Source organism: Aquarana catesbeiana, linkage group LG06 (assembly GCF_042186555.1).
Source record: "Aquarana catesbeiana isolate 2022-GZ linkage group LG06, ASM4218655v1, whole genome shotgun sequence".
In the NCBI taxonomy this organism is placed as follows: domain Eukaryota; kingdom Metazoa; phylum Chordata; class Amphibia; order Anura; family Ranidae; genus Aquarana; species Aquarana catesbeiana.
The window spans coordinates 198,885,556-198,897,667 of record NC_133329.1 but is presented as its reverse complement, the minus strand read 5'-3'; the positions used below and the strand labels follow the sequence as shown (position 1 = coordinate 198,897,667).

Here is a 12,112-nt window from a genome sequence, read left to right as displayed (position 1 = left end):
GCTCCATAGCGGTCTTAGAGTCTCTGCAATCAGGGGCGGACAAGGGGTTACCCCTTGGCACCTTGAAAGGACAAGTTTCCGCTCTGAGCATTTTTCTAGAAAGACAACTAGCTACTGATCCGTGGATAGTTAGATTTTTTAGAGCATTGAGTAGGCAGAGACCATTTTGCCGAAGGTGGCCTCGGTTTTTCATAGAAGCCAGGAAATTGTTTTACCCACCTTCTGTTTAAATCCTGTGAGGAAACAGGAACATATTTTTCATAAGTTGGATGTAAGAAGGTGTGTCCTTCAGTACTTGGAGGATACAAAACCATTTAGAAAATCTGAATCCTTTTTTTGTATTATTTTCAGGAACCAGGAAGGGAGGCAGAGCCTCTAGGCGCACTATAGCCAGATGGTTAAGGTTAGCCAACAGCCAGGCTTATGTAGTCAGTGGTTTAGAAGCCCCAAAGGGTGTTAGGGCACATTCCACCAGGGCAGTGGCGACCTCTCAGGCAGAGTGGGCTGGTGCGTCTCCGGAACAGATCTGTAGAGCGGCAGCGTGGTCCAGCTTCGACACGTTCGTGAGACACTACAGATTGGACCTTCTGTCAGCAAAAGACCAGGCTTTTGGGCGTAAGGTTCTGCAGGTAGTAGTCCCACCCTAAGGTAAGGTGCTCGCTTATCCTCTCTATGGTGCTGTCCTGAAAGACGGAGATGGGAAAATTGGAGTTATTTAGCGGTAACGTCCTTTTCCAGGAGTCTTTCAGGACAGCACAGATACCCACCCTAGTTCAGGGACATTTCTGAAGAGTTCATCACAGAAGAACGTCAGGTAAGATAAAGATTATTATGACGTGTTCTTGTGTCTCCCCAGCTAGCCAGAGGTCCTCTTGAAGAACTGAGGGGCCGGGGGGAGCGGTGAGGATTAAATCTAAAATTTGAAGGTGGTGTTTCCTCATAAGGGGAGGAGCCAATGTCTCTCTATGGTGCTGTCCTGAAAGACTCTTGGAAAAGGACGTTACCGGTAAGTAACTCCGATTTATTTTTTTTATTTTTTGTCGGGTCTGTTTCTGATTTAGAGTTGGTGAGCTCCATGCATCGGCCTAACAAACCTTATTGTAATATTTTAATGGATAAAATTATCCTTACCCTGGACCCGACTTTTGGTGGTAATGGCTTTTTATAGAACAGAGTTGATAGCTATTCCTTCCTTTTTAGTGGTAACCTCGCTAATGAAAAAAGCAGTATAACAAAATTAATGTCAGAAGGTGCCTTATAACCTACACTGATCAAACAAAACAGGCTAGAAGAAACTCTCTACTACTTTCGTATGAAGGACGAAAAAAGGCAACATAGCCAGATGGTTGAAGCTATTATGGAAGCCTACAAGGCAACCTCTCTGCCTCCACCACTTGAAGTAAAAGCAGTTCCAACCAGGGCAACAGCGACTTCCTGGGCAGAGAAAGCTAGCGCCTTCCCTGGACAGGTATGCTGAGCAGCAACGTGGTCCAGATTTCATACATTTGTCAAGCACTACTGTTTAGACCTGATCTCCAGTATCAACCAGTCATTTGGAAGGAAGGTCTTGCAAGCAGCGGCCCCCTCTAAAAGTACTTATTTCTATTTCATCCTCTCATGTAAGCTGTCGGAAGATGACTTGGGAAAACACAGTTCTTACCTGTTAACTGAATTTTCATGAATCTTCCAGGACAGCACAGTTCTCTCCTGATAATGGGATTCGATAGTATTGAGGATTAATCTAAGTATTTGTTGTACTTTCTATGCGTTACTGTTGTATGCTCTTTTCTAGGCCTGTGGTTAAATTCCAAAACCTGAGGAACTGAGTGCATGCCGGGGCTTTTGTAGAAAAAGTGGCTCATGTTTCCTGGTGAGAGGAGCCTCTCATCTAAGCTATCCTGGAAGCAGGATGCCTATTTTGGCCAAGGCAGATTTCTCTGCAACTATAGCAGGCTACCTATGACAGCGGCCTTATTACAGCCAGCACTGTTCAGAGCTCAGAAGCACGAGACTTGGTCTCCTTCTCCTCCTCACCTTCTCTACCCACTTTAGAAATGGTAGGAACAGATGACAATGAAGAGCACTTGGGGATAGTACTAGGGGAGGCTGCAGAAGATTTTTCACACTCCGGATCCGATAGTTTGGCTTCATGCAAAATGATTGCCAATGTAGACATATTCACTTTTGTTGTGTGTAAAAAGCCTTGGCATAGTTACTTTTAATTCCCCACTTTCTCGCCATGTCCCTCCTTGTAAGAAATCTACAAAAGTCTCTAAAAAGAGCAAATGACGATTGGGAATTCATAAAAAGTGTACTGTTAAATGGTAGCAGACCCTGTCGCCTCAATCTTAAACAAATCACTTACTGTTCTCTAACACTAGCAATCAGATGCCCTGGTAATTCCCTGCACTCCATTCAGTTCTGTGTACTGTGGGAGACCAGCTATAGTGAAGCAGCGTCCTGGGTTTAGTAACCCTTTTGAGGGACAGGTTTGTTCAGCCTAGTATGTGGCTGGCTCACTATACTGGAACTCCTTTTTCAAAGCCTGGAACAGGCGGGAAAGAGTTCTTGAAGCCACAAAACAAAGTACTACACTGTCTGGAGCTTAGAAGGCAGGGACCTGCTGCTGTGATTAGAGACAAAGTGGAACAAGGCAGAGTGAATGATCTGGGAGAAAATACGGGAAAGTCCCACATAATTTGGGACTGTTGAAAGGTTTGCTTTAAAGGGGTGGTAAACCCTCATGTCACCTTTAATGCATCGTATGCATTAAGGTGAGAAAACTTCTGTCACTGACCAGCCCCCCCCCCCCCCGTTTTACTCACCTCAGTCCTGTGATTCACACGCCAGAGGCCGCTCTTCCCCTCTGCCTGTTGTCTCGGCTCTTGGATAGATTGATGGCAGCGCAGCCATTGGCTCCCGCTGCTGTCAATCAAATCCAATGACATGGGAGCTGGGGGGCGGGGCCGACATTCTACATTTATGGACGCAAATACTAGACTCGGGAGCGTGCCTGCAAGGTAACCCCCGGGAGAGCGCTTCTCCTAGGTGGTTATTAGATGCAGGGAGGTGCTGCCAGCGCCGCTGGGGGACCCCAAAAGTCAAGGAACTGAGCCACTCTGTGCAGAACGAACTGCACAGTGGAGGTAAGTATGACATGTTTGTTTAAAAAAATAAAAATAAAACGAAGTCTTACAATCACTAAGTGCATTTCCTGACTAATCAGGGGTACCAAAAGCAAAAGCTGAAGTGGTTTGCAGCCAGATTGCAGGTCATGGCTGTGCCTTCTGCTAGCCTTGATATTTTTTTAATTCCAAGTTTGGCAAAAAAATTAAGATAGCCTTGTTACATGCGGCGCATAGTCGGCTAAGTCCAGGACTTCTGAGTTTTAACATGCTTTTCTTTCTGTTGTATTTTAGCTGTTGTATTACACAACTGCCATTAGAATAATCTCTCTTGTGTTGCTTAGGATTCTAGCAGAAAGAAGTGCCAGAAGGAAGACTACTTGGGAAGTGACTTTGAACCATGGTCAAGCAAACGTGGAGAAATTTTGGCTCGATACACAACAACTGAAAAACTTTCCATCGTGAGTGTATCATGCTGTTGCATTGCAAATTCAGTTGTTCCTTTTGAACAGTGTTATGCATTTAATAAATTCCCCTGACAGGAAATTGTTTTTCCTAAATGGAGGTTGGAGTTTAACATTACAACAGATCATAATTTGCATCTTTGTGTTTAATACTGCTCCAGGTTTTTTAATGTTTACACCATTTTAAAGCTGAATTTAACAAAGAAAAAATATCCCTACAGCTTTATTTACAAAACTTACCTGTAATGCAGGATGTTTCATGTTGTACAATCAGCTGGATCATGGCGGAATCTTAACTACAGGGATGTCCAGTCCTCTTCTGTCTTTGAACTTCAGGCGCTGTAATGGTTATCGTCTTCGGATCGTCAGGCACAGCAGCAGTACACATGGTCCAATGAGAACATGCCCCCGCTCTTCTTGTCCACAGAGAGGAGTTCTTTCGTGGTTTACACTACTTGTAACACAATCTGTGAAGGGGGAGAATCTGATCAGTCACAGATTCTCTGCCCCATTCACAGTTTGTTACAATCAATGTAATCAAAGAAAACGTTTCTCAGTGAAGGAGAGAGGGGGGGGGGACCCTGTTGGACCAACTACACTGCTGTTCTGCTTGAAGATCTAAAGCTGTTAACCATTGCATCGCCAGAACTTCAGAGACCGGAAGAGGCATCCCTACAGTTAAATTTTTCCAGGATGCAGCTGCCTACATATGAGATGCCTTTCATTATAGATGGGGCATTGTGACTAAAGCTGTAGGATTATTATTATTTTTTTAACACCTCCAGGGCTGTCACACTTTGACAATTACTCAGGCATTCCAAACTTTTATCTTATGTTTTTTATATTTATTTTTTTGGAGTCTGCTTTGTTTTGGTGGTATTTAATCGCCACTGGATTTTTAATTTTTTGCTATATAAGAGAAAAAAGACTGAACATTTTGAAAAATGTTCTTAGTTTATTATGAAATTACGCTTATATCATTTTAAAACACACATACTGCTACTCTTCCCGAGTATGGAGATAACATATTTGTGAAACTTTTATTTATAACCTAGCCTCATAGAGGGAGCCAACATCCAAAAAGCACCTTTGGTCATTCTAGGTGCTTAAATTACAAATATAATTTCTTTCTCGGACATCACGGGACACAGAGCCACAGTAATTACTGATGGGTTATATAGGTATCACTGGTGATTGGACACTGGCACACCCTATCAGGAAGTTCAACCCCCTATATAATCCCTCCCCCTTGCAGGGATACCTCAGTTTTTACGCCAGTGTCTTAGGTGATGGACGTGTAAAGATGTCCTGTGCTGAGCTCCAAAGGGAATATCCTGATATCCTATACTGGGGCAAGCCAGGCGAACCGGATCCATTCAAAGTGTCTTTTCATGGCCGAATTGAATGGTACCCGGGCCTCGTGTCCGAAGAAACGAGGTTTTACCCGTAATGCTTCTCTTTTTAGAGAGCTGGACCCCGCAGATCAGAAAATGGCTTTAAACTTCCTAATTTCTGGCGAGGTGCTTTACGGTCCCAGAACTGTTGGATCCCCCTACTGATGGGGGCCCCAGTCTCTGACGGTTTTTTCAAACGGAGCCCACCGTGAGAGGTGAAGATTGGGTCTGTGTAAACAGCACCCTGCGGCTGGATAAGGTAAGAGGAGATTCCACAGAATTTTTGAGTTCTAGTGGCTTTTCTCCTTTAAGGTAAATGCATGCTATGCCTATTGTGACCACCGGGGGCTGCCAAGAGCACAAACCTACACATGCTGACTGACTGTCTCAGGTGTTCAGTGCTGATTATGTCCCAGCATCTCAAAGCAGGTTGCAAGCAGGTAAGGTGGAAAGGGGGATTTCTCATGTTTGAATGTTCCCCCCAGGCTAGAGAGGGGCCACAGGGGTCTAGAAAGTGGTTATACCACCCGGGCTCTGCGGCCTAATGGCCACCATCTCTGAAGATAGCCGTTCAGGCAGATCTTGTTACCAGTCTCCCTCCTCCCCCCCCCCCCCCCCCCCCATCCCCAGCCTTTTCTCCAGAAGCATGACAGGAGAGTCGGCAGTGCGGGAAGCGCTCGTTTTTTTTCAAAACTCGAGGGGGGGGGGGGGCGGGGTGGTAGAGGAGGGGGCGGGATGTCAGCACAGAGTGTTTAGACTCCCACTCAGGCCAGCTGCAGGCTATTAAAGGCACTCTGTACAGGTGCACTCAGCCTTCTGAGAGACACAGAGCTGACGGTCGCATGTAAGGTGGGACACAGGCATTCTCATAGGCAGCATTTACTGAAGTAACACCAGACTGAGCATTGGGTAGCAAGGCTTTTAGCCAGACTACATCGCTCAGCGGGCAGTGTTCATTTGTATACCTCACACCTTGTTGCTTTGCACTATGGGTAGAAGAGGTTCAAGCACCCCAGGAACCAGAGACACTAGGGGATCTCGTTCAGGTTCTGAGGGCCCCCTGTCAGCAGCATCCTCCCCCCCCTAAAGATGGGCCAGGGACGGCTAGCCAGGGAGAGCCATCGGGGTCAGGGGCTACACCTGCTTCTGGCACTTCAGCCCCTGTATATATTACACAAGAGGTTTTTTCCTCAACCATTAATGGTCTAGAGGAAAGATTAATGGCCGTGATTACGTCTTCACTCAGTGGAAGAAAACGCACTAGGCTTTCCTCTGTTCCCCATGACCCTCAGACAGAGGAGTTCTGGGATAAAGGAGATGAATCCCTTTCAGAAGATCGGGATGGGATGGATGATTCCTCTTCGGAGGATTCAGGTGGAGAGGGACCTTCTGCGACTTCCCAAGAGGAGAAAGTCTTAGTGCAGATCCTCACTGGATTGGTCCGCTCCACATTTAAGTTGCCCATACCTGAAACTGCTAAAGAATCCTCTTCTGCTTTGGGGTCACTGAAACCTTTCCAAGCAGCACATGCTTTTCCTGTTCATACTTTACTTGAAAAGCTTATTTATTCTGAGTGGAATCACCCAGACAAACGTTTTTTTCCGCCGAGAAAGTTTTCAACACTTTATCCGATGGAAGAAAAGTTTATTAAAATGTGGGGAATACCGGCTATTGATGCCGCCATTTCCTCCGTAAATAATAGCCTGACTTGTCCTGTAGACAATGCTCAGATGCTCAGGGATCCTGTAGATAAAAGGATGGAATCCCTATTGAAGGATGTTTTCTCCTTAGCAGGATCAGTGGCCCAACCTGCAGTAGCAGCGATTGGAGTCTGTCAATACTTAAGAGACCATGTTAAGCAGGTCATCAAAGTATTACCTGAACAGCAGGCCCAGGGGTTTGCTAACCTTCCAGCGGCCTTATGCTTTGTGGTTGACGCCATTAGAGATTCTATCGTGCAAACCTCCCGTCTTTCACTGGGGTTGGTGCATATACGTAGAATCCTATGGTTGAAAAATTGGTCAGCCGAAGCACCATGTAAGAAGCTACTGGCTGGGTTTCCATTTCGTGGTGCAAGGTTGTTTGGAGAGGACTTGGATAACTATATCAAGAGAATCTCTTGTGGGAAAAGCACTCTCTTACCTGTCAAGAAGAAGAGTAAGCGTCCCTCTCTCAAACGGACTCTTTCTCCAGCGCCGGGGGCTTCAGCCTCCAGGCAGTCTCGACGGCCGCCTCCATCGGGGTCCAGAGACAAGAGTCAACCCCAGGGACAAAAGAAGTCCTGGGGAAAGAAGCCTACTCGGCAAAACACTAAGACCTCTGCATGAGGGGGCGCCCCCGCTCACTCGAGTGGGGGGAAGACTGCGACAGTTCTCAGAGCTCTGGCACGAGGACTTCCAGGACAGATGGGTAGTCTCCACGGTAACCTTAGGGTACAAGCTGGAGTTTCAGGAATTCCCTTCTCCTCGGTTCCTCAGATCAAATGTTCCCAGAGACCCAGAGAAGAAGCAGTCGCTCCTTCTAGCGTTAGAGCGACTTTTGTCGCAGGAGGTCATTATGATAGTTCCCGCAAAGGACCAGGGATTGGGCTTCTATTCCAACCTTTTTACGGTCCAAAAGCCAAATGGGGATGTCAGGCTCATTTTGGACTTAAGGGATCTGAACCGATTCCTAAGGATTCAATCCTTCCGCATGGAATCAATTCGAACAGTAGTTCCCACCCTGCAGGGAGGAGAATTTCTGGCATCAATAGACATCAGAGATGCATATCTGCATGTGCCCATTTTTCCTGCTCATCAGAAGTTTCTGCGCTTCGAGGTAGGAGGGCGCCATTTCCAGTTTGTGGCTCTGCCTTTCGGGATAGCCACTGCACCTCGAGTGTTCACAAAGATCTTGGCTCCTCCTCTGGCCAGATTAAGGGCTCAGGGTATAGCTGTCATAGCATACCTAGAAGACCTGCTCTTGATAGACCGGTCGGTAGCCTCTTTGAATGGAAACTTGAGGACCACGGTCAGGTATCTAGAACACCTGGGTTGGATCCTCAACTTAGAAAAGTCTTTCCTAAAACCAGTAAGAAGACTGGAGTATTTAGGTCTGATTATAAATACAAGCCAGGAGAAAATATTTCTACCCCAGGCAAAGATCACTGCTTTGAGAGAGCTGATTCTGACAGTAAGGACCAAGAAGGGTCCCTCAGTCCGCCTTTGTATGAGGCTACTAGGGAAGATGGTGTCTTCATTCGAAGCAGTTCCCTATGCTCAGTTTCACTCAAGAATGCTGCAACACAGTATTCTGTCGACCTGGAACAAGAAGGTTCAGGCATTAGACTTTCCGATGCACCTGTCGCATGCGGTGCGTCAGAGCCTCAATTGGTGGCTCATACCCGAAAACCTGCAGAAGGGGAAATCCTTTCTACCGGTTACCTGGACGGTGGTAACAACAGATGCCAGTCTGTCAGGTTGGGGAGCAGTTCTGGAACAGGCTGCGGTCCAAGGGGTATGGTCCAAGACAGAGAGGACCTTACCCATCAACATTCTGGAGATCCGGGCGATACATCTAGCTCTAAAAGCCTGGACTATCAGGCTACAGGGTTGTCCGGTCAGGATCCAGTCCGACAATGCCACAGCAGTGGCTTATGTCAATCATCAGGGAGGCACCCGCAGCCGAGCTGCTCAAAAAGAGGTGAACCAGATCTTAGTCTGGGCAGAGATGCATGTGCCATGCATATCGGCAGTTTTCATCCCGGGAATAGAGAATTGGCAGGCGGACTATCTAAGTCGCCAGCAGTTACTTCCAGGGGAATGGTCTCTGCATCCCGACGTCTTTTGGGCCATATGCCAAAGATGGGGGGTTCCAGATGTAGATCTCTTTGCATCCCGATTCAACAAAAAGATAGACAGATTTGTGGCAAGGACAAAAGATCCTCTTGCATGCGGGACGGATGCGTTGGTGATTCCGTGGCATCGGTTCTCACTGATTTACGCATTCCCGCCTATTCTGCTACTAACACGACTCCTTCGCAGGATCAGGCAGGAAAGGAAGTCGGTACTTCTGGTGGCCCCCGCTTGGCCCAGAAGGACTTGGTATGCAGAAATAGTAAGGATGACGGTGGGTTCCCCATGGACCCTACCGGTACGCCCAGACCTGTTATCTCAAGGTCCAGTGTTCCATCCTGCCTTACAAACTCTAAATTTGACGGTTTGGCTATTGAGACCCACGTTCTGCAGAGTCGTGGGCTCTCAGGTCCTGTCATATCTACCTTGATTAATGCAAGGAAGCCAGCTTCCAGGATGATTTATCATAGAGTCTGGAAAGCTTATATAACCTGGTGTGAATCCAGAGGTTGGCATCCCAGGAAATATGTCATAGGTAGAATCCTTGATTTTCTACAGATGGGATTAGAGATGAAGCTGGCCTTGAGTACCATCAAGGGCCAGGTCTCTGCTTTATCAGTATTATTTCAGCAGCCACTTGCTTCGCATTCTTTGGTCCGAAACTTTATGCAGGGGGTGATGTGTCTTAATCCTCCGGGTAAGGCGCCCCTAAACCCCTGGGACTTGAATTTGGTCCTGGCTGTGTTACAGAAACAGCCTTTTGAACCAATAAGTCAGATTCCTTTGGTCTTGTTGACAAGGAAATTAATTTTTCTGGTGGCCATCTCTTCTGCTAGAAGAGTATCAGAATTAGCAGCTCTTTCCTGTAAGGAGCCTTATTTGATTATACACAAGGATAGAGTGATACTACGCCCTCATCCTAGTTTTTTACCGAAGGTGGTTTCTGATTTTCATTTAAACCAAGACATTGTTCTACCTTCCTTTTTTTCCAGATCCCTGTTCTCCGGAAGAGAGATCTCTACATTCGTTGGATGTAGTAAGAGCAGTTAAGGCCTATCTAGGGGCAACTACTCAGATCCGCAAGACGGATGTTTTGATTGTGCTGCCAGAGGGTCCCAATAGAGGACAGGCAGCGTCAAAAGCTACCATTTCTAAATGGATTTGACAGTTGATCATTCAAGCTTACGGTTTGAAACAGAAGATTCCTCCGTTTCAGATCAGGGCACATTCCACAAGGGCTATTGGTGCTTCTTGGGCAGTGCATCACCGGGCCTCTATGGCTCAAATCTGCAAGGCCGCAACCTGGTCTTCAGTTCATACATTCACCAGATTCTATCAGGTGGATGTGAGAAGGCATGAGGATATCGCCTTTGGGCGTAGTGTGCTGCAGGCAGCGGTACAGGGTCCTCAGGTCTGATTGCACCCTACTTGGTCGTGGTTCCCCCCCCCTCAGGTAGCATTGCTCTGGGACATCCCATCAGTAATTACTGTGGCTCTGTGTCCCGTGATGTCCGAGAAAGAAAATAGGATTTTTTAAAACAGCTTACCTGTAAAATCCTTTTCTTTCGAAGGACATCACGGGACACAGAGGTCCCGCCCCTCTTCTAATACACTATATTGCTTGGCTACAAAACTGAGGTATCCCTGCAAGGGGGAGGCATTATTTAGGGGGTTGAACTTCCTGATAGGGTGTGCCAGTGTCCAATCACCAGTGATACCTATATAACCCATCAGTAATTACTGTGGCTCTGTGTCCCGTGATGTCCTTCGAAAGAAAAGGATTTTACAGGTAAGCTGTTTTAAAAAATCCTATTTTCTGGACTAGCTATTGGGCACTTTGGTGCGACAGTGACACTGACTGGTAGCATGGGGGGAGGGGAAAAAAAAAAACAAAACAAAACAAAGATCTAATTTTTATATATAATATAATTGCCCACTCTTTGCAGAACTGCTCAAGTTAAATTTGGTAGTGACCGTTTTAGAGCTGGGCGATTTTCTCCAAAAAAAAAAATCTGCAATCTTTTTTAAAAAAACAAAAACAAAACTCGATTCACGATTCGAATCCTTTTTTTTTTTTTTTTTTTTTTTTAATGGACACCGCGCTGGTCCTGAGGAGCTGCGGGCAGGAATTTTTAGGCGGACTAGGCTGAAGCCGCGGCCTCGCCTAAAAACGCCTGCCCACAGCTCCTCAGGACCGGCACGGTGTCAGCACTGGTCCTGGTGGAAAAAAAAAAATATATAAAAAATCAATTTGCTGAAAATTTGAATCGATTTGACCTCTCCACTCGATTCAAGATTCAAATTAATTTTTTTCCCCAGCCCTAGACCGTTTTGTGGACTGCAGTCTTCAAGTCATTCTACGGATTTTCATTGGGGTTTAAGTCTGACTAGGCCATGCAAGGGGGGCATTCACCCTTTTCTCCTTCAAAACAAAACCAAAGAAATTCCTGGCTCAACTTACCGACCAGCCTGCTAACCAACCGAATTGTCCAGTCTAACAGTAAAAACTGGTTTAGTATGCATGCGTAAGCTACAGAGCCCCGGCACCCCAGTATCTGTAGTCCTAACTTTCTATATTTTGAGAGCCTTCACAGTGGAAGCACATGCATAATAATGGATAGACAGAGGGCAGGTGAGCCTGGAGGGAGCCTACCCCTCAAAGCCACAGGGGCGTACTGGAAACCCAGCATATAGCACCATGGCAGCAAAGGTGTCCATTAGATTCCCTCACCAATATTTTAACAGTACAAACAAATGGCCACTGCCCTTGCCTATAACTGGCCATTGCAGCAAGGAGCACATGGAAGGGCAATGCATGCAAACAAATCCAAAGCAATTCCTGGCTCAACTTACTGAAAAGCCTGCTAACCAACCAAATTGTCCTGTCTAACAGTAATGCGTTAAAAACAGGGGTTTAATTTGCACTCATTTGCAAATAGAGGCTCACCCGCCCTCTGCCTATCCATTATTATGCATGTGCTTCCACTGTGGTGGCTCTTAAAATTTAGAGTTAGAACTACAGATACTGGGGTGCCTTGACAGGACTCTGTAGCTTACGCATGTTTTTGCAAATCTGTGCAAACTAAACTCGTTTTTAACGCATACTGTTAAACACCACAATTCGGTTGGTTAGTGGGCTGGTCAGTAAGTTGAGCCGGGAATTTCTTTGGTTTTGTTTTGCATGTGTTGCCCTTCCATGTGCTCCTTGCTGTAAATAGATGAGCGCAGTGTCCATTTGTTTGTACTTTTTCACATTCAACCACTGTGGTGTCATTTTTGTTGGGTACTTTAAGTCA

At 46.3% G+C, this 12,112-nt stretch overlaps 1 protein-coding gene across 10 annotated transcripts in view; it reads left to right on the top strand.

Annotated features, from left to right (window-relative positions):
• VPS35L (VPS35 endosomal protein sorting factor like) overlaps positions 1–12,112 on the top strand; it is a 1,435,757-nt gene that overhangs the window by 163,019 nt on the left and 1,260,626 nt on the right. For all 10 annotated transcript variants that reach the window (XM_073591197.1, XM_073591205.1, XM_073591203.1 and 7 more), the window contains one exon: positions 3,470–3,586. In XM_073591197.1, the coding sequence (XP_073447298.1) occupies positions 3,470–3,586 (117 nt within the window). The remainder of the gene's footprint in view (positions 1–3,469; positions 3,587–12,112) is intronic.